Below are 23,284 nucleotides of genomic sequence, written 5' to 3' on the forward strand. Positions count from 1 at the left end.
TGACAAAGAGAAAGAGCACAAGCCGGGGGAGAGGCAGGCAGAGGGAGAGGGAGGAGCAGACTCCCTGCTGAACAGGGAGCCCAACGTGGGGCTCGATCCCAGGACCCTGGGATCATGACCTGAGCCGAAGGCAGACGCTTAACTGACTGAGCCACCCAGGTGCCCCTATTTCATAGGGTTTGATCAGTGTTGCCCCTGACGATAAGCGTATATCATCGATGAGCAAACACACTGAGAAATCTCCAGGGCCTTCCCACACAGCACGCAATTTCTGAAATATTTATATGAATTGCATCTTACCTAAGTAAACAGCCTGGGAAAGCCTAAACATCTCTTCCGATTTGACGGTTCTTCCCATGATGTTTTTTTTCAACCCAAACTATATATATCATATGTATTTATGCATATGTAACGATGTGTATGTATATATACACACATATACACTTAAAAGAAAATTTAACCTCCATCTTCGTAACCCAAGCCATATGTAACATCAGATTTTGTTACTGGTTAAACCCTCAGTTTTTATTTTCATCTACATGCAATAAATATTGCAAGATTTCTCTTTATTGATAATAATAAGCTCATTATCTTTTATTTATTTATTTTATTTTTTTTTTTTTAAGATTTTATTTATTCATTTGACAGAGATAGAGACAGCCAGCGAGAGAGGGAACACAAGCAGGGGGAGTGGGAGAGGAAGAAGCAGGCTCCCAGCGGAGGAGCCCGATGTGGGACTCGATCCCGGAACGCCAGGATCACGCCCTGAGCCGAAGGCAGGCGCTCAACCGCTGTGCCACCCAGGAGCCCCCCAGCTCATTATCTTTTAGAAATGGGTGTCAAACATAACTGTGTTAATTAATCCTTTTTATTGTATTAATCAACCTTAATGAACTTTTAAAATACTTCATAAGTTATCTATAGTGCCCAAAAGAATGTTAGAAATATTTCAGCATCAAGGATTTGGAGAATTTCCTTATAATTTTTGAAAATTACTTTTTCACGTATTTCTTATTGTGTCATCATTGACATATTATATTCGTTTCAGGTATACGGTGTAATGATTTGATATCTGTACGTGTTGCAAAATGATCAGCACAATAAGTCCGGTTAACAGCCCTCACCATACAGTAACAACATTTTTTTTCTTGTGATGAGAACTTTCAAGATCTACTCTCCTAGTTACTTTCAAAGACGCAATTCAGTATTATGAACTATTGTTACCATGCTGCACGTTACATCCCCACGACTTATTCATTTTATAACTGGAAGTTGTACTTTTTTTGACACCACCCCCCCCAACCCCTGCCTCAGACAACCACCGATATGTTCTCTGTATTCATGAGCTCAATGTTTCGGTTTAGTGGTTGGTTGGTTGGTTTTAGATTCCACATATAAGTGAGTTCATTCAGTATTTACCTTTTTCTGTCTGACGTAATTCCCTTAGCATAGTGCCCTCAAGGTCCATCCATGCTGTTGCAAATGGTAAGATTTCATACTTTTATAGGGCTGGGTAATGTTCCATCGTATATATGTGTGTCTACACCAGATCTTTACCCATTCATCCAGCTACGAACATTTAGGTTCTATCTATGCCTTAGCTATTGTAATAATGCTGCAACACGCATGGCAGGACACATACCTTTTCGTATTAGTGTTTTTGTTGTCTTCGAGTAGATATCTAGAAGTGGGTTTGCTGGATCACGAGGGTTGCTCTATTTTTAATTTTCTGAGCAACCGCCATACTGTTTTCCACAGTGGCTGCACCAATTTACATTCCCACCAACAGTGCACGAGGGTTCCCTTTTCTCCACCCCCTCACCAACACTTGTTATTTCTTTTTTTTTAAAAGATTTTATTTTATTTATTTGACAGAGAGAGAGAGAGACAGCCAGTGAGAGAGGGAACACAAGTAGGGCTAGTGGGAGAGGAAGAAGCAGGCTCCCAGCGGAGCAGGGAGCCTGACGTGGGGCTCGATCCCAGGACTCCAGGATCACGCCCCGAGCCGAAGGCAGACGCTTAACAACTGAGCTACCCAGGCGCCCTGACACTTGTTATTTCTTGCCCACCCTGCTCTTATAACAGTGTGAAGTATTTAATAAATGCGGAGAAGGATATCCTATTTTTTTTTTCTAAATTTAGGATCTTACAACATTGGGAAGGCAAAATCAGAAGAGCTAGCAGAGAAGATTTTGGCCACTAGATTAAGATGGGGTCATAGGAGCCTGAGAAATAGTTCTTGGTTACCTACTGAATCACAGTGACAATGAAATAAAATATTTTGATATAAACACAGAAGAAGGTAACGTGATTACAGGGATATTTAGCTCTTTCACAAGAGAGGTGACTTAGATTTTTTTTTTTTTACTTGAAAACATGATCAAGCCAAAATAAGTAGAGAAATCTATTCTGTTGACATGTGGAATCATTTATCCATTGCTCTATGACCAATTTATCATTTTAATAGAGAGAGAGCTGAATTCTAGTTTTGCATTAATATAACATGTGGCAGTAAAAGTTTCACAATTTTAGAAAAAAATTTATTTTTAAACCCATCAAAACGGAGCCAAATTTGGCAGCTGGCAAAATGTTAACATGTTTTGCAACTTATTTTCAGACTTAGGTCTTATAAATCAAAGCAACCAAAATTCCCTTTCAGCAAACCCTCTACAACTGTCTGTATCCAATTCAGGTTTGCATTTGCATCCCTTTTCATGTTCTGGAACAATCAGACCCTTAAGACAAAACCACTTCCTTATTCTTTGGAAAGTCAAAATATATCCCATTTTCCTTGCAGACACAGCTGGATCTCTCTGTTCCTGTCGGTCCTAGTACAGTCTCGAACATCCATGATTGTAACTTTTTCTTTTTTTTAAGATTTTATTTATTTATTTGACAGAGATAGAGACAGCCAGCGAGAGAGGGAACACAAGCAGGGGGAATGGGAGAGGAAGAAGCAGGCTCATAGTGGAGGAGCCTGATGCGGGGCTCGATCCCATAACGCCGGGATCACGCCCTGAGCCGAAGGCAGACGCTTAACCGCTGTGCCACCCAGGCGCCCCCGTGATTGTAACTTTTCACCAAAGTAACTAACCTCTATTTCACAGAAAGATCTGGGATACAAATCACTGAGCACTGGCTGTGTTATTCAAGCATTTCAGTAGACTTAGCAAAGCTCACACACATAACACATTTTACTGCCCACATATGCCTCACACAAGTTTTTTAAAAAATTGTCATAAAAGGGGCGCCTGGGTGGCTCAGGGGGTGAAGCGTCTGCCTTTGGCTCCAGTCATGAACCCAGGAGCCCCGACGGCTCCCTGCTCATCAGGGAGTCTGTTTCTCCCTCTCCCTTTCCCCCTCCCCCCTGCTCGTGCGTGCTCCCTCGAGTTCTGCCTCAAATAAATAAATCAATCAATCTTTTACAAAGCTGTCATAAAATACACATAACGCACAGTTTGCCGCGTTAAGCATTCTTCCGTGTGCAGTTCAGTGGTAGGTACATTTCACAATGTTGTGCAACCATCACCGCCACCCATTTCCAGATCTTCACCTTCCCCCACTGAAACTCTGTCCCAGTTGAACACTAACTCCCATTCTCCCCATCCCCCAGAAACCTCCATTCTCCTTTCTGGTCTCTATGAATTTGACCACTCCAGGTCTCTCGTTCAAGTGGGAAAGTATATATTAACGTTCATTCATGCTCTAGCAGGGGTCAGAATTTCCTTTTTTTTAAGGCCGAACAATATTCCACTGTATGCATAGACCACATTTTGTCTTTCCGTTCATCCTTCGGTGGACATTTGAGTTGCTTCCATCCTTTGGCTACTGTGAATAGCGCCGCTGTGAACTTGGACGTACAAATATCTACTTGAGTCTTGAGTCTCTGCTTTGCCTTGCACGACTACTTAAAGTGGCAAGAATGGAGGTGCCTGGGTGGCTCAGATGCTTAACCTTTGGACTCTTGGTTTTAGCTCTGGTCATGATCTCAGGGTCATGAGATCAAGCCCTGGGTCAGACTCAGTGCTCAGTGGGGAGTGAGCTTGGGATTCTTTCTCTCTTTCTCCCTCTGTTCCTCTCCCCACTCCACCTGCTCGCTCACTCTCTCAAATAAATAAATAAATCTTAAAAAAAAAAGTGGCAAGGATGAATTCAGTCATTAACATGACCGAAAGTTATAGCTGCTGTCTTACATGTAAAAATAAGAAGTAAAAGGATATAAACTTGAAATTATGCCTAGCAATCAATGTTTCAGTTTTTCTCAGAAATTGTCCACGTAGCCAAAATTTATTTATTAATTGATATTAATTCACATTTTAAAAGTTACCTACGGATCTTGGAACTGTGTAATGTATCAATTTAGTTGAGCACAAATTTACATTTTTCTTACCTTAAACATTAAGTAAGGAAAATGTTGGCTTATTTGATCAGTAAGACAAAACCAGAAGTGTAAGAAACGCAGATTAGCTGGTTTCTTCACATAAAACAAATCCGGATCTTATAAAAAGCAGAATGTTTAATTTTATTACAGTTAATTAACTATAAATAGTTAATATAAAGCAAAGAAAACACTGATAGCCATTATTTGCATTTTATAAGCAAAATTACTAAACCAATCTAATTTTTTTTTTTATTTATTCGACAGAGATAGAGACAGCCAGCGAGAGAGGGAACACAAGCAGGGGGAGTGGGAGAGGAAGAAGCAGGCTCATAGCGGAAGAGCCTCATGTGGGGCTCGATCCCATAACGCCGGGATCACGCCCTGAGCCTAAGGCAGACGCTTAACCGCTGTGCCACCCAGGCGCCCCTAAACCAATCTAATTTATCCAAAGATTTACGAGAATTAGTTAAGCGGGCTCCTTCAAAGTTTTCCGGGCTAGCAATTTCTCAGAGGAGGGATTGTTTGTTTTAAAGTCTAGCACGTTTGGAGCAGAAGTCCAGGTTCTTTATTGTATGTGATTTGGGGGAACAGTAGGTTTATATAAGCACTTCCTTGTCTCTACAAACCGATCTACACAGACCCCCTGTGAGCGACACAGTATCTAAGTCATTAATACCCTCCAGGTGTAGAAAAATATTTCATACTCACGGGAGAGTTAAAGGCCTTTCTGAGTTACAGACACGTAGACACGCAGATACCCAGACCCAGTGGCTTCATATCCACAACTCAGGAAACACGCACACACAAAACTCACCAGTCCAGAGCGCCAAGAGTTGTTCTCCTTCCTAGTGGGTACAAAATGCTTTCGCCAGTTTGGACCACACATAGAAACACCACCGCCGCCAACGAGGATCAGCAAATCAGATTTTCTGTTGCCTCTCAACCAAGAGGCACAAGGTCTCCATCACGCATCCCACGGAGGTCACCAACGGCCAGTTCATAACACTGAATTTCCCATCAGTGCTGCCACCAAAAATGAAAACACAGGATCAGCAAGAAAAAAAAAAAAGACAAACAACAACCAAAGAAATAGCAAACCTGAAGTTCTGTCACACATGGGATTCTCTCCAAAAGCCAAGGAAGTGCTGGGTTTTTCTAGAGCCCACGAGGGGCCCTTCTCCAGCACCCATGTTACTCGGTTCTGATGGCTGAGTTTACTGGGGCATCTGCAGGAAACCTCCAAAACTCTTTTTTTTTTTTTAAGAAAGATTGTATTCATTTGTTTGACAGAAAGAGAGAGCAGGAGCAGGGGAGCGATCAGAGGGAGAGGGAGAAGCAGATTCCCTGCTGAGCAGGGAGCCCGATGCAGGGCTTGATTCCAGAACCCCAGGATCATGACCTGAGCTGAAGGCAGACACTTAGCTGACTGAGCCACCCAGGCGCCCCTCCAAAACTCTTAAAAGTATAATTTTCAAAAAGATAAAATCATGACCCATGGGCAAAAATAAAATAAATCCCTCTCAAAGAGTTTATTTAGCTCCTTAATTAATGAGAGATGCCATGAATGGTTGAAAGAGCATTTTTAAAAACTGGGTAACAAAGAAGTGTTAGAACGGGATTGCTCAGCTGGATTTTTCGAAGCTGGCTAATGTACAACAGACCATGAATCTTTGAGGTTATCTGTCCCAGCAGACAAAAATTACTTACATCTCTCCCGGACAAAATCGACAAGTTAATAAGTGACTCCATTTAGTCTGGGACCTCCAGTCTGTCCCAGGGGATGAAATGAAGGACACTCCTATGGTCCAGAAGATGCCTGGGCGGCTTGTGCCCCTTGTGGAATGCCGAAAGAGCGTGCTGTCCACCTTTTGGACTTACTTTCAAATTTCAGATAATTTTTTTTGGATACCGATAAACACATTCTGGGGAGGATTAGCTCCTGTCCTTTATTAGGATCTTAAAGGGATGAGACTCAGAACAGATAAGTTCTGGTGCTGGATGGAGGAAGGGGAGAGGTGTGGAGGGAGCTCAGGGCCCTGCTGAGGGGGCCATCTTGGGTGGGGTCCCGGAGCCTCCAGGATAGGCGCTGGGTCAGCTTGGGGCTGGGATTCCAAAATTGGGAAGAGGGGAGGTAGGGGTGTCTGAGGATAAACACCTCTCTTTTTTGGAGAGCGGCCCAGAGTCTTTTCCAGGGGGAACAGTGCCAACTCACCTCTTCCTTGCAGGCGGCCAAGTTCAGCTTCCTGGGCGGCGAGGAAGAGCTGGAGCTGATCTTCGACTGGCTCGATGTGGAGCAGAAGGGACGCCTCTCCCTGGAAGAATTCAGCTCTGGGCTCAGTATGTCTGTCCTGGGAGGGCCTCTGGGGACCTGCTGCCCAGCCAGGCATCCCGTGCAGCGTGCCTGGTACGGGGACGCTCGGCTGACAGGAAGGGCAACAGGGGACCTCCACAACACCCCTGAGAGCGTTCAGGGCATGGGTGATGATGCAGATTGCTCTGGAGATAAGGATACTAAGCCTGCTTGGGCGGGCAGTTGGTTTAAGACAGGGCTGGGCCTTAAGACTCTAGCCCAGGAGACCCGCTCACAACCTTTCCACTAACAAGAGCAGTTCATTGGCTGGGTGGTGGGAGGGGGGTGGGGTGCTCCTCTTAGCATCCCCCTCGTCCAGGGAGGCCTGTAGGCTTACTTTCTGATGCCTCACTTGTCTTCTCCCCAACAAAAGGCTCCCTTGAGCAAGATGTTAAGCAAGCCCCGGTCTTGAGACCACAGGCCTCGTTTCTGCCTGAGAAAGGTCACGTTCTGGCTTTGGTGGAGGGAATTCCAGGCCCCAGGGAGCAGCAGAAGGTGACATTTAGTGGTTAGGGGCTTCCCAGGCCCTTTGCCCCACTTTGGGCAGGGCTACTCCAACGCCTGGTTCTCAAGACAGGCCCGAAAGGACCTAAAGGACCAAGGTCAGCAGGGCACAATAGTCTCACTGATCTTCTCGATGCGGCTAGACTTGCCCGCCCAGGGCATGGAAGGTGTGAGGTCCTTGCCGAGACCTTGAAAAGCACAGCTCAGCCTTAAATGTCTGCAAAGCAGTCCAGAGTTCTCAGGTCTGCCGAGACTCCAAAAGCTTGGGGGACAACGGAGAGGGAGGCCAGGAATCCGCATTTAGAGCTCCTAAAATGGGCAGAATGTCTACCTTGAGTAGATTCCCAAGGACGATGTGATGAATGTATGAACGTGGCCCTGTACACATGTGACCAACACAGATACAATCATTTCCCCAAGGGCCGGAGCAGGGCTAGTGCGAGATCAGGGGGCTGAGCCCAACCGCACTCTGCTGCCTCTTGTCCCCTCTGTCCCGCAGAGAACGTCTTTGGCTCCAGCCTGAGCACCCACAGGCTCCACAGAAAGAGGCCACTGTCCTCCAAGAGGGACTCGGCAGCCACCAGCTTCCCCGTGCCGGAGGAGGCTGACCCTGAGGAGAAGGAGGCGTTCTTTGCCTTCGTCCAGCAGCTGGGGGCAGGCCACTCACTCCCCGAGTAAGGCCAGCGCTGCGTGTGGAGGGGTGTGGGGGTGGGGGGCAGGCCCTGCCGGGCAGCGGGACAGAGGACTCGCCTGGACACGGTGTCAAGGTGGGAGGCCGCTGAGTAGAGCCGAGCGCAGTTCCCGGTTTGGCCACGTGTTAGCTGTGTGACCGTGGGCAGGCCGCCTAAACTTTGACATCTGTCTTCCAGCTGCAGTGTAATTGTAGGGACAGTTATGGGAGTAAATGGAGCCGGGTGGAGAGTGTCTGCTCTCAAGGAGTCCCTCCCACCCCCACCCGCTCTCTCCGTCCTGCCCTATATGATTGCTCCCCAGGATTAGCGGGCTGGGGTATCCGCCTCCCAAGGGTACTCACATTCTTAAAAACACGACTGCCTGAGGGCGCCTTTCTTAACCAAAAAAGGGTCCCCTAATGGGGGATTCAGGTATTGCGATGCCCTGGGTTGGGCAGGTTTGGAGGCGGGGAGGGCATTTCCTCCAACTGTCTCAGGCTCTGGGCTCATGGGGTTCACTCAGGCCCAGAGAAGGGGGACCCCTGCCTATAACTCACCCTTGCCTGTGTACCTTCAGGCTCTGTGAGGACAGGCTCTCAGGGAGCGGGGCCAGGTGTTGTAGGGCACGCCGGGTGGGACTTAGGGTACAGGCTGGCGGGGCGGGTGTGGTGGGGAGCGTTAGCCACTTGGCAGCTTGATCTGGGCTCAGCCCTCTGGCATCTGTCTTCATGACTTAGTTAAATCCATGTGAAAGCAGCCAGCCATGTGCCAGGCTCCAAGCTGGGGCTGTCACTGAGCTTGTCTCATTCTCCAGCAACCTTACCTCACCGGGCAGGTATCAGCCTCCTCATTGTACAAAGAAGCCCAGAGAGGGCATGGGAGTTGCCAAAGGTCACACAGCTACAGAGTGGGAGAAGAGAGAAGGCAGATGGCAGCCCTGGGTTGTTAGGCTCCCAATTCCTCCAGCAACCCCCCAGCCCCGGCCACAATTCATCACCAAAGCATGGAGAGACAACGTGCTGTGGGGGTTCAAGAAGGGAGAGGGCATATCTGGGAAGGGTTCCTGGAGGAGGCAGCAACTGGAGTTGTACCTTGTGGGGTCTAAAGAGATTTTTGTGGCCCAGGTGCCCAAGTCTCTTGGAGTGTTGCCATTACAATGGAGAAGCGGGCCCCCTGCTTCGGGGTCCCACCTCCTAGCTCATCTCTGGCTGTCCCCCTTCCCCAGGCAGGAGGAGATCTGGCAGCTGTGGGTGAAGCTGTGGGGAGAGGAGCCCCAGCTGGCGGGCAGCCTGGAGGGCTTTCTGGCCACAATGAGCAGCCGTCTGCAGGAGGTGCGGGCCGACCGGGAGGTTCTGGAGCTGACCCTGAGGAAGTGAGTGGGGCCGGGGAGTGGGGGCAGTCACCTGGTGTCTGGCATGGAGTAGCGCTCCTTACATTTTAGCTGGAGGTGAATGGAATTCCCTCAGCTCCAGAAGCCTGGAGGCCAGGGGGCCATGGCAGGCCTAGCGGCTGGTGGGCGGAGCTGAGCTGGAGGAAGGGATGGCTCAGGGGACCTGTTGAGGAGGATAGAGACAGGCCTTGAGTGGGAGTGGGAAGGGCAGGTTGCCGCACTGCAGGGCCACTGTGGCTCCCACCTCCAGGGACATTGCTCTTGTAGATTACAGAGCATGTGGCGGCCCCAGGGTGGGCGTGGACAGAGCCCTGCCAGGGGGTCTGGGTTTGGGGCTGGGGATGGTGACACCAGGAAGTGGGGACAGAGTGATGGGGCAATTGGGACCATGCGATGGGGCCAGGGGAACCAACATCTTGGTGATGGTGACAGGAGTGGGCATGACGGGATCAGGGTGACTAATGTCAAGGCGTACGGGTTGGGGGCTGTTATTGGGATGAATGCTCTCAGGGTGACAGGGGTCAGTGACCACTGGCAGAGTGAGGGGAGCAGCGGGATGGATTCCAGACCCAGGCCCAGACCACCCCCGCCAGCAGCAGGGTCCCCGGGTGCTCAGCGGCTGCCCGGCCCAGCGCCCCCTGCCACCCCTTCCAGGAGGGACTCTGAGCACCACCAAGAGGTCCAGCAGCTCTATGACGAGATGGAGCAGCAGATCCGCCGCGAGAAGCAGCAGCTGCAGGCCGAGGTGGCCCCCCCAGCACCCCGCCCTGACCCCAGCCCTGGACGCCTCTGCCGGCTGAGTAGTGGGGCTGGGCCCTGGCCAGTGCGGGGCAGCAGGGGGCTGGCGGGAGGAGGTCCTCTCACCCCCTTAGCAGCTGGCATTCCGCAGAGAGAGGCGGTGGGGCGGGCCGCGCCTCAGAACCCACCCCCTCCCACCCCCTCACCCCCCCCACCCCCCGCCTCAGCCAGGCCTCGCTCTCTGGGCCTCCACCTTGTCACCACATCTCGGCCTGAGCCGGGGAAGCTGTCCTGAGATCCGGCCTTGCCGGGGCATCCCGGACCCTGCATCCCAGGCCTGGGCGGAGGTGGAGTGGGGCGGGGGGGGGCTGGCCCAGCCCTGCTGGGACTTACAGTTGGCAGCGCGGAGGGCTGAAACCTCTCTGCTCCCCAGAGCGACTCCCGGGGCCTGGCCTTCAGCTCCCAGATGCAGGAGGTCTTGGCGGCCAAGGAGCGTGAATTTCAACGGCTGACGGAGGGCCAGAGGGAGGTGAGTGACACCACTTGCCCGGGAGCCCAATTTCTGAGAAGTCGCACGCTCTGACACCCATCTCCTGAGAATTCTTGGGGGTGGTTGTGCTCCCCTATGAGAGTAGCCCCCTTTTCTGAGATGAGGCCAGGGACTGCAGAGGGGCCATCAGAAAGGTCCGGGTTCAAATCCCTATTGTTCCAGTTCAGAGCCATACAAATCTGGGGCAATAGCTTTGCTTGTCTTGGCCTTAGTTTCTCCATCTGTAAAATGGGACTAGCCACACCTACGGCATCTCCTGGGCTAGTGGGTCAGATAAGGTAATGAAGGGGAAAGCACTCTGAGACGGGAAGGCGCTGGGCACACACGAGGTCCCAGTGTTGGAGATTCTTGGTGATAGTGTGCCGTTCAACTCTTGTCTCCACTGCCAACTGCGTGACCTGGGGCAGGTTTTTAACCTCTCTGAGCCTTGGTTTCCTCATCAGAGAATCGGAGGTCAGAACCTTTGCCCTAGAAGGCTGCCGGGACGCCTGGAGACCCCATGTTTGAGGGCCTAGCGCGGGGCCTGGCATACAGCAGTGTCTGCTCTATGCATCACAATTGTTACTGTCTCTGAATCTGACCAGCTCCCCGCTGCCCGACCCCCCCAGATCTTGCAGCCCATAGTCACTGCCAGTTGGCATTGTGGCCAAGTCGTTGGGTCTGAGACCCTGCCCTGCCATCCCCTCCTTTCTCAGCTCCCAGATCACTGACCTTAGTAAAATCACCAGCTGACAGAAGCGGGGCAACCAGCTTTCTCCTTCAGCACCGGGCAGGGTTCCCAGGGGCTTTTCCATCGTTGCCTTGCCTGGCTCTGTCACCTGGTCTCACCTGCCCAGCATGGGCTGATTTCTAGATGCCTCTGCAGCAGCTGCTCCTTGGAAATGGAGGCAGGCTCCTTCAGCCAAGGGAGATTGGACTTAACACATGGGGCCGTTTTGTCCTGTCCCCAGCGGACGTGAAGCCTCTCCCCCAAGGTCATCCATTCCTTCACCCAGCGATTATTTGCAGCGCGCCCACTGGTGCCTGGCACTGTTCTAGGTCCTGAGGAACGTGCTAGACACGCACTCCAGCCCACGGAGTTATAGCCTTAGTCAGGAAGATGGATAACAAAGTAAGCAAGTAAAATCTGTAACATGCTGGAGAGCGAAAGTGCAAAGGAGAATAAAGGGAAGCAGGGCGAGGGCTAGAAGGCTTTTGACAGGGAAATCCAGGAAGGCCTCACTGAGTTGCTGACATTGGAGTAAAGGCCTGAAGGAGACGAAGAGTGGGTCATGTGATACCTGGGGAAGGGCAGTGCAGGTGGAGAGAACAGCGAGTGCAAAGGCCCTGAGGTGGCTGCGTGCCGTGAAGGTTCCGGGAGCCGTGAGGAGACCCGCGGGCTAGAGCAGATGGAGGGAGGGAAGAGTAGTGGGAGAGGAGGGCAGAGACCTCATGGGGTGGGAGGGTCTGAGCAGGGCACTGGATGCCACGGTGAGGGCTTCCCCTTCCCTTCTGAGTGCTCACGCTGCGCTCCATCTCCGAGTCCCGTGAGCTCCCTGCGGACCAGATGGGGTTCAGAGACAGCAACCATTGCAGAGCTCTGAGCAGAAGGGGTGTGATCCCCTCTCCGTGTTGGGCCCTTGTGGTGCTGGCAGTTTGTGTTTCTTACCCAGTTCCTTCAATTCAAAAGTCCCTCCCGGATGGGAGATAACGGAGCTAAATAGGCCAACAAGGGGTAAACCCCCCAATCCTTTGTTTATGCTGGGTCTCCAGGAGCCCAGAGTCTAGGCCCCACTGTGGCCTTTGGGGGCTGGTTGTTGCCCTGGAGGACCCCGGGGCTTCCCTCCGCCTCACGCTCCATCCTCCTCCCGCAGCTGGAGGCCCAGCTGCACGGGCTCCGCAGCTCGCACCGGGCGGCCGGCTCGGAGAACCAGCAGCTGCGGGAGACGGAGCAAGAGCTGGCCGGCCAGCTGGAGGAGGCGCGGGGGCAGCTGCGGGTGACCAGGGGCCGTCTGAGCGCCGCCAGGGGCCACGCATCCTGGCAGGTGGAGGAGGAACCGAGGCGAGTAGCTGCCGCCCCTGGGCCCCTGGGCTAAGGTGGGGAGCAGAGCTTCCCGAAAGGGGGGAGGCGTAGGCTCTGAGTTCTCTGAGGCCCTGTTAGCACCCAGAACACACCAGAGATTCCCTCCTTAAATCTCACAATAATCCTGCCAGGCCAACATGCTCATGCCCACTTCTCAGACAAGGAAACGAAGGCACAGAGAGGGGAAAGTCATGTGCTCAAGGTCACACAACTGAGATTCAAGCACGAGCGCACACACGCACGCACGCACACACGCACGCACAGGGTCTAGGGTAGTAATGGATCCCAGGCAGGCACTCACTCTACCTGTTACGGCTCAGAGGAGTGGGATGGACCAGAATGGTCAAGGAAGGCTTCCTGGAGGAGGTGAGGCTTCATATAGGCCCTGAAAGATGGGCAGGATTAGATGAAGGAAAGGAATGGCAGTGCGTGCAGGGTGAGAAGGACCGCCTGAGCAGAGACTGAGGGAGGGGGTCAGCTGTGAGGTGTTAGCGATGAGGAGAGATTCCCCTGACCTTAGCTTCCTAAACCCTTCCTAGTGTCCCCAGAGCAGGTGACGAGAAGGCTCCAGACGCCCAGGCAGTCTCCTCTGAGGAGGCTCCCCTGCCTGGACTGTTTGGGGAGGAGGATGACTGGGACCAGCTCCTGAGCAACTTCAACACCTCCTCGCGCAGAGCCCTGCAGCTCTCCTGGAGCCCACCTCCAACCCCGAGGACCCCCTCAGGCCCCCAGACACCCCGAGTAGTCAGGCAGATCTCCATCTCAGAGCCACATGCTTGGCTGCTTGGTCAGGAGCCGCCTTCAGATCTGGATGGGGCTCCAAGGAGCCCCAGTGGGGCGCCCTCCAGGGCCAAGGAAGGGAAAGGAGTGGGCCCGGATGGGCAGGACAGCGGCCCAGAGCCGCCTGTCCAGCCTCGAAGCCTGCAACCTAAGGAGGAGTCAGGGCCTGGCCCCGAGGCCCTCTCCCATGGGAGTTTCCCGGGGGCCCCAACTGGGGAGTCAGGGAGCCTGGTGGCAGCTGCCCTCAAAATGCTTGTTCCTTTGGAGGATGCACCCCCTCCCCAGCTGACCGCTCCCCCTCCCCAGGCCCCGGCTGGGCCCAGCGAACAGCTCCAGGCCTCACACCCAGATGACAAGAACCTCGGGCCTGGGCCTGTCCCAGAGAAGGCCCCCAGACAGAGCAAGGCCCTCCATCAGGACTCGCAGGTCCCCGGCTCTGAGATAGAACTGGGGTCCCCAGGGGCCAGAGCCCTCACACCAGGGCTGGCTGGGCCCTCCCAGGACCTGGAGCCAGTGGGGCAGCCTCCCGCAGAGGGACTGGAGCGGGGCCACCTGGGCCCCGGTGTGCAGGAGGGCCCTCCTGGGGGGCCGAGAGACGCTCACGGCCGGGTCCTCGCGCCAGATGGGCTGCCGGCCCTTGCCCACGAGCATCTGGAAGAAGATCCTGGGGTCGAGGAAAGGAAACAGGTGGGCCAAGGAGGGCGAGACCTCAGTTCAGAGCAGTCAAGTGAGGCTCGTGGCCCGGAAGCTGGGCATTCAGAGCCCCCCCAGCGAGCTCATCCGCCTGCTCCTCTCCCACGTGAGGCCCCGCGGGCTCAGGCCCAGGCAGAAGCCCCTGCTCCTAGAACACAGCTGCCTCCCCTGGACTCTCCCCAGGAGGGCGCTGAGCCTGGGGGTGGAGCAGGGCCCCAGGAGCACACGCAGAGCCCCCGCACCCTGGTTGAGCTGGAAGCCCAACCCCTGGCCTCGCCTACTACTGCTCCTGCAGAAGAACAAGGCTCCCTTCCATCCAGGGAGCCGCAGGCAGAGAACCGGCCTCCAGACCCAGGAACTGACTCCGGGGGGGCTGCGCCGACCTCATCCCCAGGGTCCCCCACCGCCAGCGAGCCTCCTGCCGACCCCGATTACCTCTTCCACGTCATCTTCCTGGGAGACTCAAACGTGGGCAAAACATCCTTCCTGCACCTGCTGCACCAGAACTCCTTCGCCACTGGGCTGACAGCTACCGTGGGTAAGAGCCGACCTGGGGAGGGAGGCTGCGGAGGGAGGGGAGAGCCCGGCCGGCGCCAAGGAGCCGGAGGGGGCCAGAGAGAGCCATCTCCCGGGGAAGCGGCAGGTTCTGTCCTGGCCACAGGCCCTGCATTAGACTTTATTTTATATGGGCATAATCTTACTATTTTACTAATTATCTCTAATTATAGGTAATTTGCTTTGCTGCATTGATCTGATTAGCTTATAATGCACCACATCGACAAAGCACCCTGCAATTTCGGTGCCAGAGCAGGCTGCTGGTGAAAACAAGCAAGTCCCCACCCCCATGGCTTATGGGCAGGCCACTGCAGGGTCCACGTTGCTCACGACTGGCCCCGGCCAGTCTGCAGGCTCTGGCAGGAAGTTGCCTTGGGCAAGTTGAGTATTTTACGCAGAATGTATTTCTAGAGTATGGTCAGTTAGGAACTCAGATACCTGAGTTCAAATCCCGTCTCTGCCACTGACTAGCAGGATGAACTTGGGCAGATTTTTCACCCCGGGAGCTCCCAAACCCTCATCTGCATAACAGGGACAAGAGCACTGGCTTCCTAGAATAGTTGTAAGGATGAGTCAGTTACTACGTGTCAAGCTCTTAGAATGATACCTGACATGTGGCAAGGGCTCAAAAACATTATTTTTATTGCTATTATTATAAGGAAATATTTGATCGCGTCTGATTCAGTGGCCCCTGCAAATGAAATGTGCCCAAACACAAGGAGTCCTCCGTCTACAAACGTTGGGATCTGTGAGCCCTTGGCCGTGTATAGAGCCACAGAAATGCAAGATCAGGAATGAAGACGGGGCCCACTTAGGCACGGGGGTGGGGGGGTGGGGGGGGATCCGTGCATTTGTCTGTCAGGCCACAAGCCGACTGCGGACCAGGGCCAGACCAGTGGGTAAATGACAGCCTTCATGCAAAAGTGGTTCCAAGACGGGTTCTCAGATTTTTCTCTAAGAATCCTCACTGGGGGAACCAGTTAAAAATTCAGTGTCCTGGGGAACGGAGAACTCATAGCAGGCCTGGTCTGACGTTGGGCGGGGTCGCAGGGTCTGCAAGGCCGGGGTAATGAATCACCTAAGGTCCTGCTTACTGACCACGGGAAGTGCACCAAAGCGTCTTCCAAGCCTCCTTCCTTACAAAAGCCCTCCCTATGGAACCGACCTGCCCCATTAGTATGTGATAAGAAGGTTCCACAAAATTCAATCAAGAAAAACACAGGTTGTGTAATTGTAGAAAGACAGGACAAGCCTGCACGCCCCGCTGGCCCGCTGGGCGTATCCGGGATGGGGGCGGTGGGGGTGTGAGCCGCCTGGGTCGCGGAGCCAGCGGCGGTTTGGTGCCCCCTGGTGGCTGTCATCCATCCGGCTTCACCATCGATGGGGCCGACTCTGGCTTCTTCAGTCGTGAACATTTCCGCACTTCGTGTCACCTCCTCCATTCTCACCCCCCCAAAAAGATAAGAACTCTAGCCTGGTGGCATTCGAGAACAGGGCTGGGTGGAGGACCGAGCCTGAGCCGATGGAGTTATAGCCGAAGGTGCATTCCAGACTTTTCCATATCCCCATTTTACAGATGAGGGAAACAGATCATGGAGGACCTGGTTAAGGGTCCTGCCCTCGCTGGGGCCCAAAGTCTCCTGCCTTCAGGGCTCAGGCCTCAGCCCATAAGTTTTAGCCTGTGCTGGGTTCAGGGTGCCTCCCTCCCTGGCGCTGCCCCTGAAAAGGAGCAGATTCCTCGGGGAGGAAATAACTGGTATATTCTTAGCGATTTGCGTGGTTAAGTTATAACTTGCTTTGGGGACGGAATGGGGGCCACGTGGGTGGACTGAGGAGGGGGTGGGCCGGGAGGGGGACCGGTGGGAGTAAGGGCGGGGTTAGGAAATGCGAGGCGTACTTGTTAGCGTTGTTCATAGACCACACGGCGGGGATTTCAGCCGAGGCTGGATATTATCACGGGGCTTGGGTCAGATAATCTCAGAGGTTCCTGCGGACGCCGGGCTTCCTAAGATGTTCAGAAAAGAGGGCAATACAGGGAAGCGGATGCTACAAACGTCTGCTTCGCCGTTTTGCTGAGTCAGGTCCCCAGGCGGCCACTTCCTGCGAAGGGGGGGCGGGGTGGGCAAGGTTTCAGCCACCGCCAGGGGCAGCAGCAGGTAGAAAAGTCTCTGCGGGCTCAGCGCTGGAATGAGGCGCACCCCCCCCTCCCCCCACCCCCCAGCTGGCTTGAGGCCTGCAGTGAGCTCTGCAGCCTCAGGGCTCCCTTAGGAAAGGGAGTGGGGAAGGGGAAGAAGTCCCTCTCCATCACTCCCTAGTCGGCCTGAATTCCTTGGGGGTTGTCAGAAAGGTGCACCCCCAAAGCTTTTAAACCCTCCTGGGATTTCACTATTACCTTCATATTTCCAGGGACAGGAAGGGTCTGGAAGCAGGACCACAGCCAGGTGGGGGGCTGTGAAATTTGAAGGTCTGTGGCTCAGGAAGATGAGAATAATGAAGAAAATGATCACCTCCCAAGCACCCCTGGGCCAAACCTCAAATATGAGTCATTCAATCTTCCCAACCACGCTGCAACGTGGCTCTTTTTATTTATTTATTTATTTATTTATTTATTTATTTATTTATCTATCTATTTTTACACATAGTTTTAAAATTTATTTTCTTTATTTTAAAATAAGCTTTACATCCAATGTGGGGCTTGAACTCACGACCTTGAGATCAAGAGTTGCATGCTCTATGCACCCCACTGTGGGTCTTTTTATTTTATTTTATTTATTTATTTTAAAGATTTTATTTATTTGACAGAGAGAGACACAGTGAGGGAGGGAACACAAGCAGAGGGAGTGGGAGAGGGAGAAGCAGGCCTCCCACCGAGCAGGATGCTTGAGGGGCTCAATGCCAGGACCCTGGGATCATGACCTGAGCTGAAGGCAGATGCTTAACGACTGAGCCACCCAGGAGCCCCCAATGTGGGTCTTTTTAAAATGTCACCTTGCAGATGAGGAAGGGAGGCTCAGAGACGAAAAGTGACTTGCCTGAGGTCACACAGCCCACAAAGCAGCAGAGGGTGGGCAGCTCCCAGCGCAGTCAGTCATCCCTGAAACCAGCGCTCCCCCCACCCTCCTGGGCTGCCTGCTCCCACTCTGCGGTCTGGTTGAAGGGGGAAGATCCATGCCGTAATCAGGAATGAAACAGGGAGTATTATAACAATAAAACAGTGACGCTGGTTCTCCTGAGTGACCTGAGGAATGACCATTGCCATACAGTTGGGGAGAACACAGCTAGGTTCGCAGAGGTCAAACTAACGCAACGTGCCTTGAACTGGCACTGACCGTCAGCGTGTGGGAGTACAGCGGGGACCGTGACCCCACGGGCTGGGTGGGCAGGAAAGGCCTCTTGGAGGATGTGGGGCCTGGAGTATGGGTGGGATTGGAGAGCTGAGGGGAAGGAAGCCCAGCAGACAGAGGGGCTGGTGTCGGGGAACAGGTATATCCTGGGGCAGGTTTGGACTGGAAGTCCTGGTTGGTGACTTAGAAACAGGCCTGACCACCCCCCGCCCCGTGTGTCCTAGGAGTGGATTTTCGGGTCAAAACCCTGCTGGTGGACCACAAATGCTTCGCCCTGCAGCTCTGGGACACGGCCGGCCAGGAGAGGTAAAGGGGACTGTCCACGCTCATGGCGTCACGGCCCCGGGCTGAGCCCGAGGCCAAGGGGGAGAGAGGGGGGCCCTGACCTTGAAGGTTCCAACACAGGCAAGAGGCAACCAAGGGCAAAAAAGGCATCTGCCCCTAAGGACTGAGGAGGTCGGGGAAGCAGAGATGAGTCAAGCTCCAGTGGGCTGCCCAAGGGGGCAGAAAGCGTAGCACCGACGGGGCCCTCAGGGGACAGCTGCCCAGTCCCCTGTCCTGCTGAAAACGCTGGCCCGCCCCTTTCCAGTGAGGCAGTAGTCATCGAAATGTAAAAGGCACATCTTCTTTGACCCAGCAGTTCCACTTCTAGAAATTCATTCTGCGGATGAACTCATCCACGACGGTAATAGCAGCATGGTTCCGGAAGCATCTATGTTGTGAAGCACCAGGAACAGTCTAACCGGGAGGAGGGGTGGGCCAGCTGAGTGGGTCAGGGCCTAGCTACACAATCCAGAGAATATTACAAAGTCACAAAGAAAGACTGTGCACTCTCTCTGTGTACAATGGGGAACCTCCAAAACATTTTATTTTTATTCTTTAAAACATTTAGTTAATTAATTTATTTGAGAGAGAGAGCATGAGTGAGGAAGGGCAGAGGAGAGGGAGAAGCAGGCTCCCCGCTGAGCACAGAGCCCTACGTGGGGCTTGATCCCAGGACGCCAGGATCATGACCTGAGCCGAAGGCAGCCACTTCACTGCCTGAGCCCCCCAGGCGTCTCTCCAAGATGTTTTGTTAACTGGAAAAGGCAAAGTACAGACTACTGAATAGTAATGAGTACAGGGCGTGTCTGCCACTGTCTTTACCTTTAGCAGGGGAGTAAAGGGCGTGTGTGAGTGTGCGTGTGAAAACGGTGTTAATGTATGCATACGTACATTTGTGTATCGTCATAAAACACCTCTGCAAACTGGTAACCCTGGCTGCCTCTGGGGAGGGGGACTGAGTGGCAGGGTGGGGGCAGGGGGACGACAGACTTTTCCCTGGGTGCTCTTTGGTACGTTCTGGAACTGCGACCTGTTCAACGATCATACTGCAAGAAGGAAAATGGAGGCACGCTCTCTGCGGGAAACAGTCAGAGGCAGGAAAGTTAATTCTCCCACTCTGCAGATGAAGTGGCTAAGGCCCGGAGAGGCCAGGGCGAGGGATCGGGCCACCAGGCCTCGCCTCACGCAGACTGTCCCGGCAGGTACCACAGCATGACTCGGCAGCTGCTGCGTAAGGCCGACGGAGTGGTCCTCATGTACGATGTCACCTCCTGGGAGAGCTTCGCCCACGTGCGCTACTGGCTGGACTGTCTCCGGGTAAGCAGCGGTCTTAGCCCCCTGCAGGTGGCTGTTGGGGTTGGCCTTGGTGTTTGGAGTCAAGGGGGAACTTGTATCGTGCCCATGCCCCCTTTTTTCCCAGGATTACAAATGACACCACAGACGTGTGGGTTATGTGACCCACTGAGAGCATGTGGCTGGATGAGCTGGGAGCATAGTCACAGGAAGAAACCACAACCACATAGTACAGCCTCCAAAATAAACTACTTCCTTTATCCTCTGAACATTTCTTTCCTGTATACAGCAGCTCCGTGTTGTCTTTTTAACGCCTGGGGATAGTGCAAGTCTAGTACCACTCTAGGCGATAATTCCTCTGTCCACACATCTCTAGCTCTTCCCCTATGTACTTAATTGATACATATATACTGAAATCCACAGTGTGTACTAGCACAGCAGAGGATTATGAAGAAAGACATGTTGTCTTCTCTCTGGAAGTTTCTAGTCTAGTTGAAGAGAAGCAAAAGAAGTAAGATAAGGTCATGTGTGAAGGAGGCTGGGCTCGGGGTTTGACAGGACCTGGGTTTGAATCCCAACTAGCCTGTCCCAACTCTGTTATCTTGGACAAGTGACTTAACTTCTCTGAACTTCAATTTTCCAAATTCTCTCATACAGTTGTTAGGATTAACTGATAAAATTGCCTTTAGAACAACACTGGGAAATAGTAAGCACTCAGTAAACAGAAGCTAGTAGTCGTCGTCGTCGTCGTCGTCGTCATCGTCGTCATGAAACAATTAGGAAACGAGCCAGGCCAGCCTATGTAATCAAGCACTGGGCTGTTCAGCACAGGCAAGAAGAGAGGGGCATGAGCAGGAACAATCCTGGAAGGCTTCCTGGGGGAGGTAACTTTGAGGCTGGCCTTGGAAAATGGGTGACCTGTTTGCAGGCAGAAAGGAGGGGCAGATTCACTGTAGACTGAAGGGAAGATGTCATGGGTGGGGGAAGGGTGCGGAGTGAGCGTGAGACAGAAAGGCGATGGAGGAGGGTGCACACACTGTCAGCTTCCTGGAGGGCAGGGCCAAATCCAGCCAGGGCCCGGCACAACAGAGCAAGCCCTCAACGTGGGTGCCTGAGGGCATGTGTTCTGTGCGCAGGAGTCAGGGCCCGACGGGGTGGTCATCCTTCTCCTGGGAAACAAGAAGGACTGTGAGGAGGAGCGGCAAGTGCCCACGGAGGTCGGGCAGCAACTGGCCCAGGTGAGCACGTGGGCATCAGCCCCCTGACCCAGCCTGGACTGGCCGACTGGAGGGTAGCGGGCAGGTCCCCCTGGCCTGGGCAACTGAGAAGGACCCACGGCCCGTTCCTGCCCCTGCCCCTGCCCTGCCGAAGGCTGGGTCACAGTGGACAGCAGCCTGGCCGCCTCTGCCTCCCACCCACCCTGTTCTTAGGCCCAAACCTGAGGCTGTCCCGCGGGCATGACACTGACCCTCGAGTCGAATTAGCAGACTCCCACACAACATTCTGACCTATATAAAAATATCTTCAGAGTAAAAAAAGGTTTTAAAAGCTTCACTTAAAATTCCCAATCAAATCTTCATTTGCTCTCTGGTCTCTAATTAACATAACATTCCTTCTAATTTATTCTATCTTAGGACCCAAATTCTTCCCTGGCAAGATTGCATCAAAAGCCCCACCAGCAGACAGTGGATACTATTTATTTATGAATAGAAGTTGACCACATTCCAGAAACTCTGGAGAAAAATAAGGAAGGAAAAAAGAACCCAGTCCTTACCCCACCTCTGCCACAACCCCTCTTGGCATTTCCATATTGTGTTTCTTTCCCCTTCTCCTCTCCTTTCTCAGAGTCATGAGGTCATCATCATGGCTCCTGGTTGGCGGGATTTTTTTCCTCCTTAAAAGCAGTGGCTCATCTCTTTGACATAGTAATTCCTCCTCTAGCAATTTATCCTAAGGAAAGTCAGAAATAATAGCCCCTACGAGAATGGCGTAATGGGTACCCGCATAGGATGTATAATCAAGCGTGTTTATGCGACCATGTTCTTCACGGTGTTATTTACAAGAACAAACATTGGGCAGCAGTTGGCGGTTAAGCTGTGGAGGTTCGTGTGAGAGGCTAGCATTGGCCATTAAGAATCCTGTCCCGGAAAAATATTGGAGGGCGTGGAGGAAACGCTTACAGTGAAACGTGAAGTCAGAAGAGCAGCGGCAAGTCCGGGGTGAGGTTGGGTTGACCCTGCGAGGCTTCTGGCGTTCGAGCGGAGCGGACCGAGCAGCTGGGTGCTGTGGTCTCATCCGACAGCACCTGACACGGAGCCCGCTCACCCCCGGGGAAAGCATTCCGCAAAACTGAATGGAAATATGTATCAAGTGCTAACAGGAGGGGTTTATATTTTGCTCTTACACTTTTTGAATATGCTGTATTTTCCAATATTCCGCCCCCTCCCCTGTTGAATATTTTTGAAATTAAAAAAAAAAAGCTAATAGTTTAAAATGTCCCCAGGGACATTTCTCCAAGTTGGGACACAGGCTTTCCACTGTCGCTCAGAGCCAGGGCTGTGGAAGGTCTCCGGAGTGGCCTCTTTGACAAGCCAAACCGTCGGAGTTGGCCTTGGGGTGCACTGGGTGGGGCCGGGACTGCTGGTCGCTCAGTGGGCTCTCCCAGGACCCCCACACCCCTGTCTGTCCGCAGGAGCTGGGGGTCTCCTTTGGAGAGTGCAGCGCTGCCCTGGGTCACAACATCCTGGAGCCCGTGGTGAACCTGGCCCGGTGAGTGCCACCCTGCTGCTCCCCACCCAGAGTCCCCTGGGCAGCCTCCAGAGCCCTCACGTGGGAAGGGAAGGCCTGCTCTGCTCTGAGGAAGCACCATGAAGCCACAGGGCTCACCCTCTCGGGAACGAGCGAGAGCACTGTGCGGAGAGTCTGAGTTGAGTTCTACCAGTCCCAGTGGAGTATCACCTCAAAGGCTAGCCCGCTCTCTGAGCCTCAGCCTGCTTTCTCCGCTGCGCGGTGCAGTGGGACAGAGGGTTACCTTCCTGCTCTCCACCTTCTAGTAACTTCCACTAGATTTATTTTTTTTTTAAGTTTTTATTTATGTATTTACTCAAGTAATCTCTACACCCAATGTGGGGCTCCCACTCATGACCCCGAGATCACCAGTCGCATACCCTTCCGACCTGGCGCCCCAACTTCCACTCGATTTGGAATAAAATCCAAATGCCTGGAAATGACCTTGGTGGTCCCGTCCCTGTGTGCACACGTGCTCGCACGCACATGCGCACTCACTCGCTCAGCTTCAGCCCCTCAGGGGGGCCCTCCCTGACCCGTCTCCACCCCACCACTCTTCCGGGACCCTGTCCCATTTGTGTCCTTCAAAGCCCTTCTGGACAAATTGTAATTGTACATGCATTTGTCTGGTCCCTGGTTGCTGTCTGCCTCCTGCCCGAGGCTGTGGCTCCAGGAGGGCCGGCGGGGGGCGGTTTTGTCCAGCCCCCTCCCTCCACAGCGCCTGGCACGTAGTAGGTGCCCAATAAACAAAGGAAATAAGTAAGGTGGAGAGGTCGTAGAGCAGATGATCTGGAAGCCCCTTCTGTGACAAAGCAGCCAGGGTGAGTCTGCGAGCTCACCTGATCACGCCGTGACGCCCTCT

The 23,284-nt window shown here is 53.1% G+C and overlaps 1 protein-coding gene across 3 annotated transcripts in view; it reads left to right on the forward strand.

The window, feature by feature from the left end:
• RAB44 (RAB44, member RAS oncogene family) overlaps positions 1-23,284 on the forward strand; it is a 36,746-nt gene that overhangs the window by 9,344 nt on the left and 4,118 nt on the right. For 2 of the 3 annotated variants that reach the window (XM_045777830.2, XM_045777829.2), the window contains exons 3-13: positions 6,607-6,718; positions 7,735-7,909; positions 9,132-9,278; positions 9,951-10,041; positions 10,468-10,563; positions 12,438-12,625; positions 13,186-14,657; positions 18,243-18,324; positions 19,545-19,659; positions 20,772-20,873; positions 22,328-22,404. In XM_045777830.2, the coding sequence (XP_045633786.2) occupies positions 6,607-6,718; positions 7,735-7,909; positions 9,132-9,278; positions 9,951-10,041; positions 10,468-10,563; positions 12,438-12,625; positions 13,186-14,657; positions 18,243-18,324; positions 19,545-19,659; positions 20,772-20,873; positions 22,328-22,404 (2,657 nt within the window). Of the gene's footprint in view, positions 1-6,606; positions 6,786-7,734; positions 7,910-9,131; positions 9,279-9,950; positions 10,042-10,467; positions 10,564-12,437; positions 12,626-13,185; positions 14,658-18,242; positions 18,325-19,544; positions 19,660-20,771; positions 20,874-22,327; positions 22,405-23,284 lie in introns of all 3 variants that reach the window. The other variant, XM_087858184.1, reaches the window with a different exon arrangement.

The sequence above is a fragment of the Ursus americanus genome, chromosome 32 (genome assembly GCF_024610735.1).
Source record: "Ursus americanus isolate L20-20 chromosome 32, mUrsAme1.1.p, whole genome shotgun sequence".
Taxonomy (NCBI): domain Eukaryota; kingdom Metazoa; phylum Chordata; class Mammalia; order Carnivora; family Ursidae; genus Ursus; species Ursus americanus.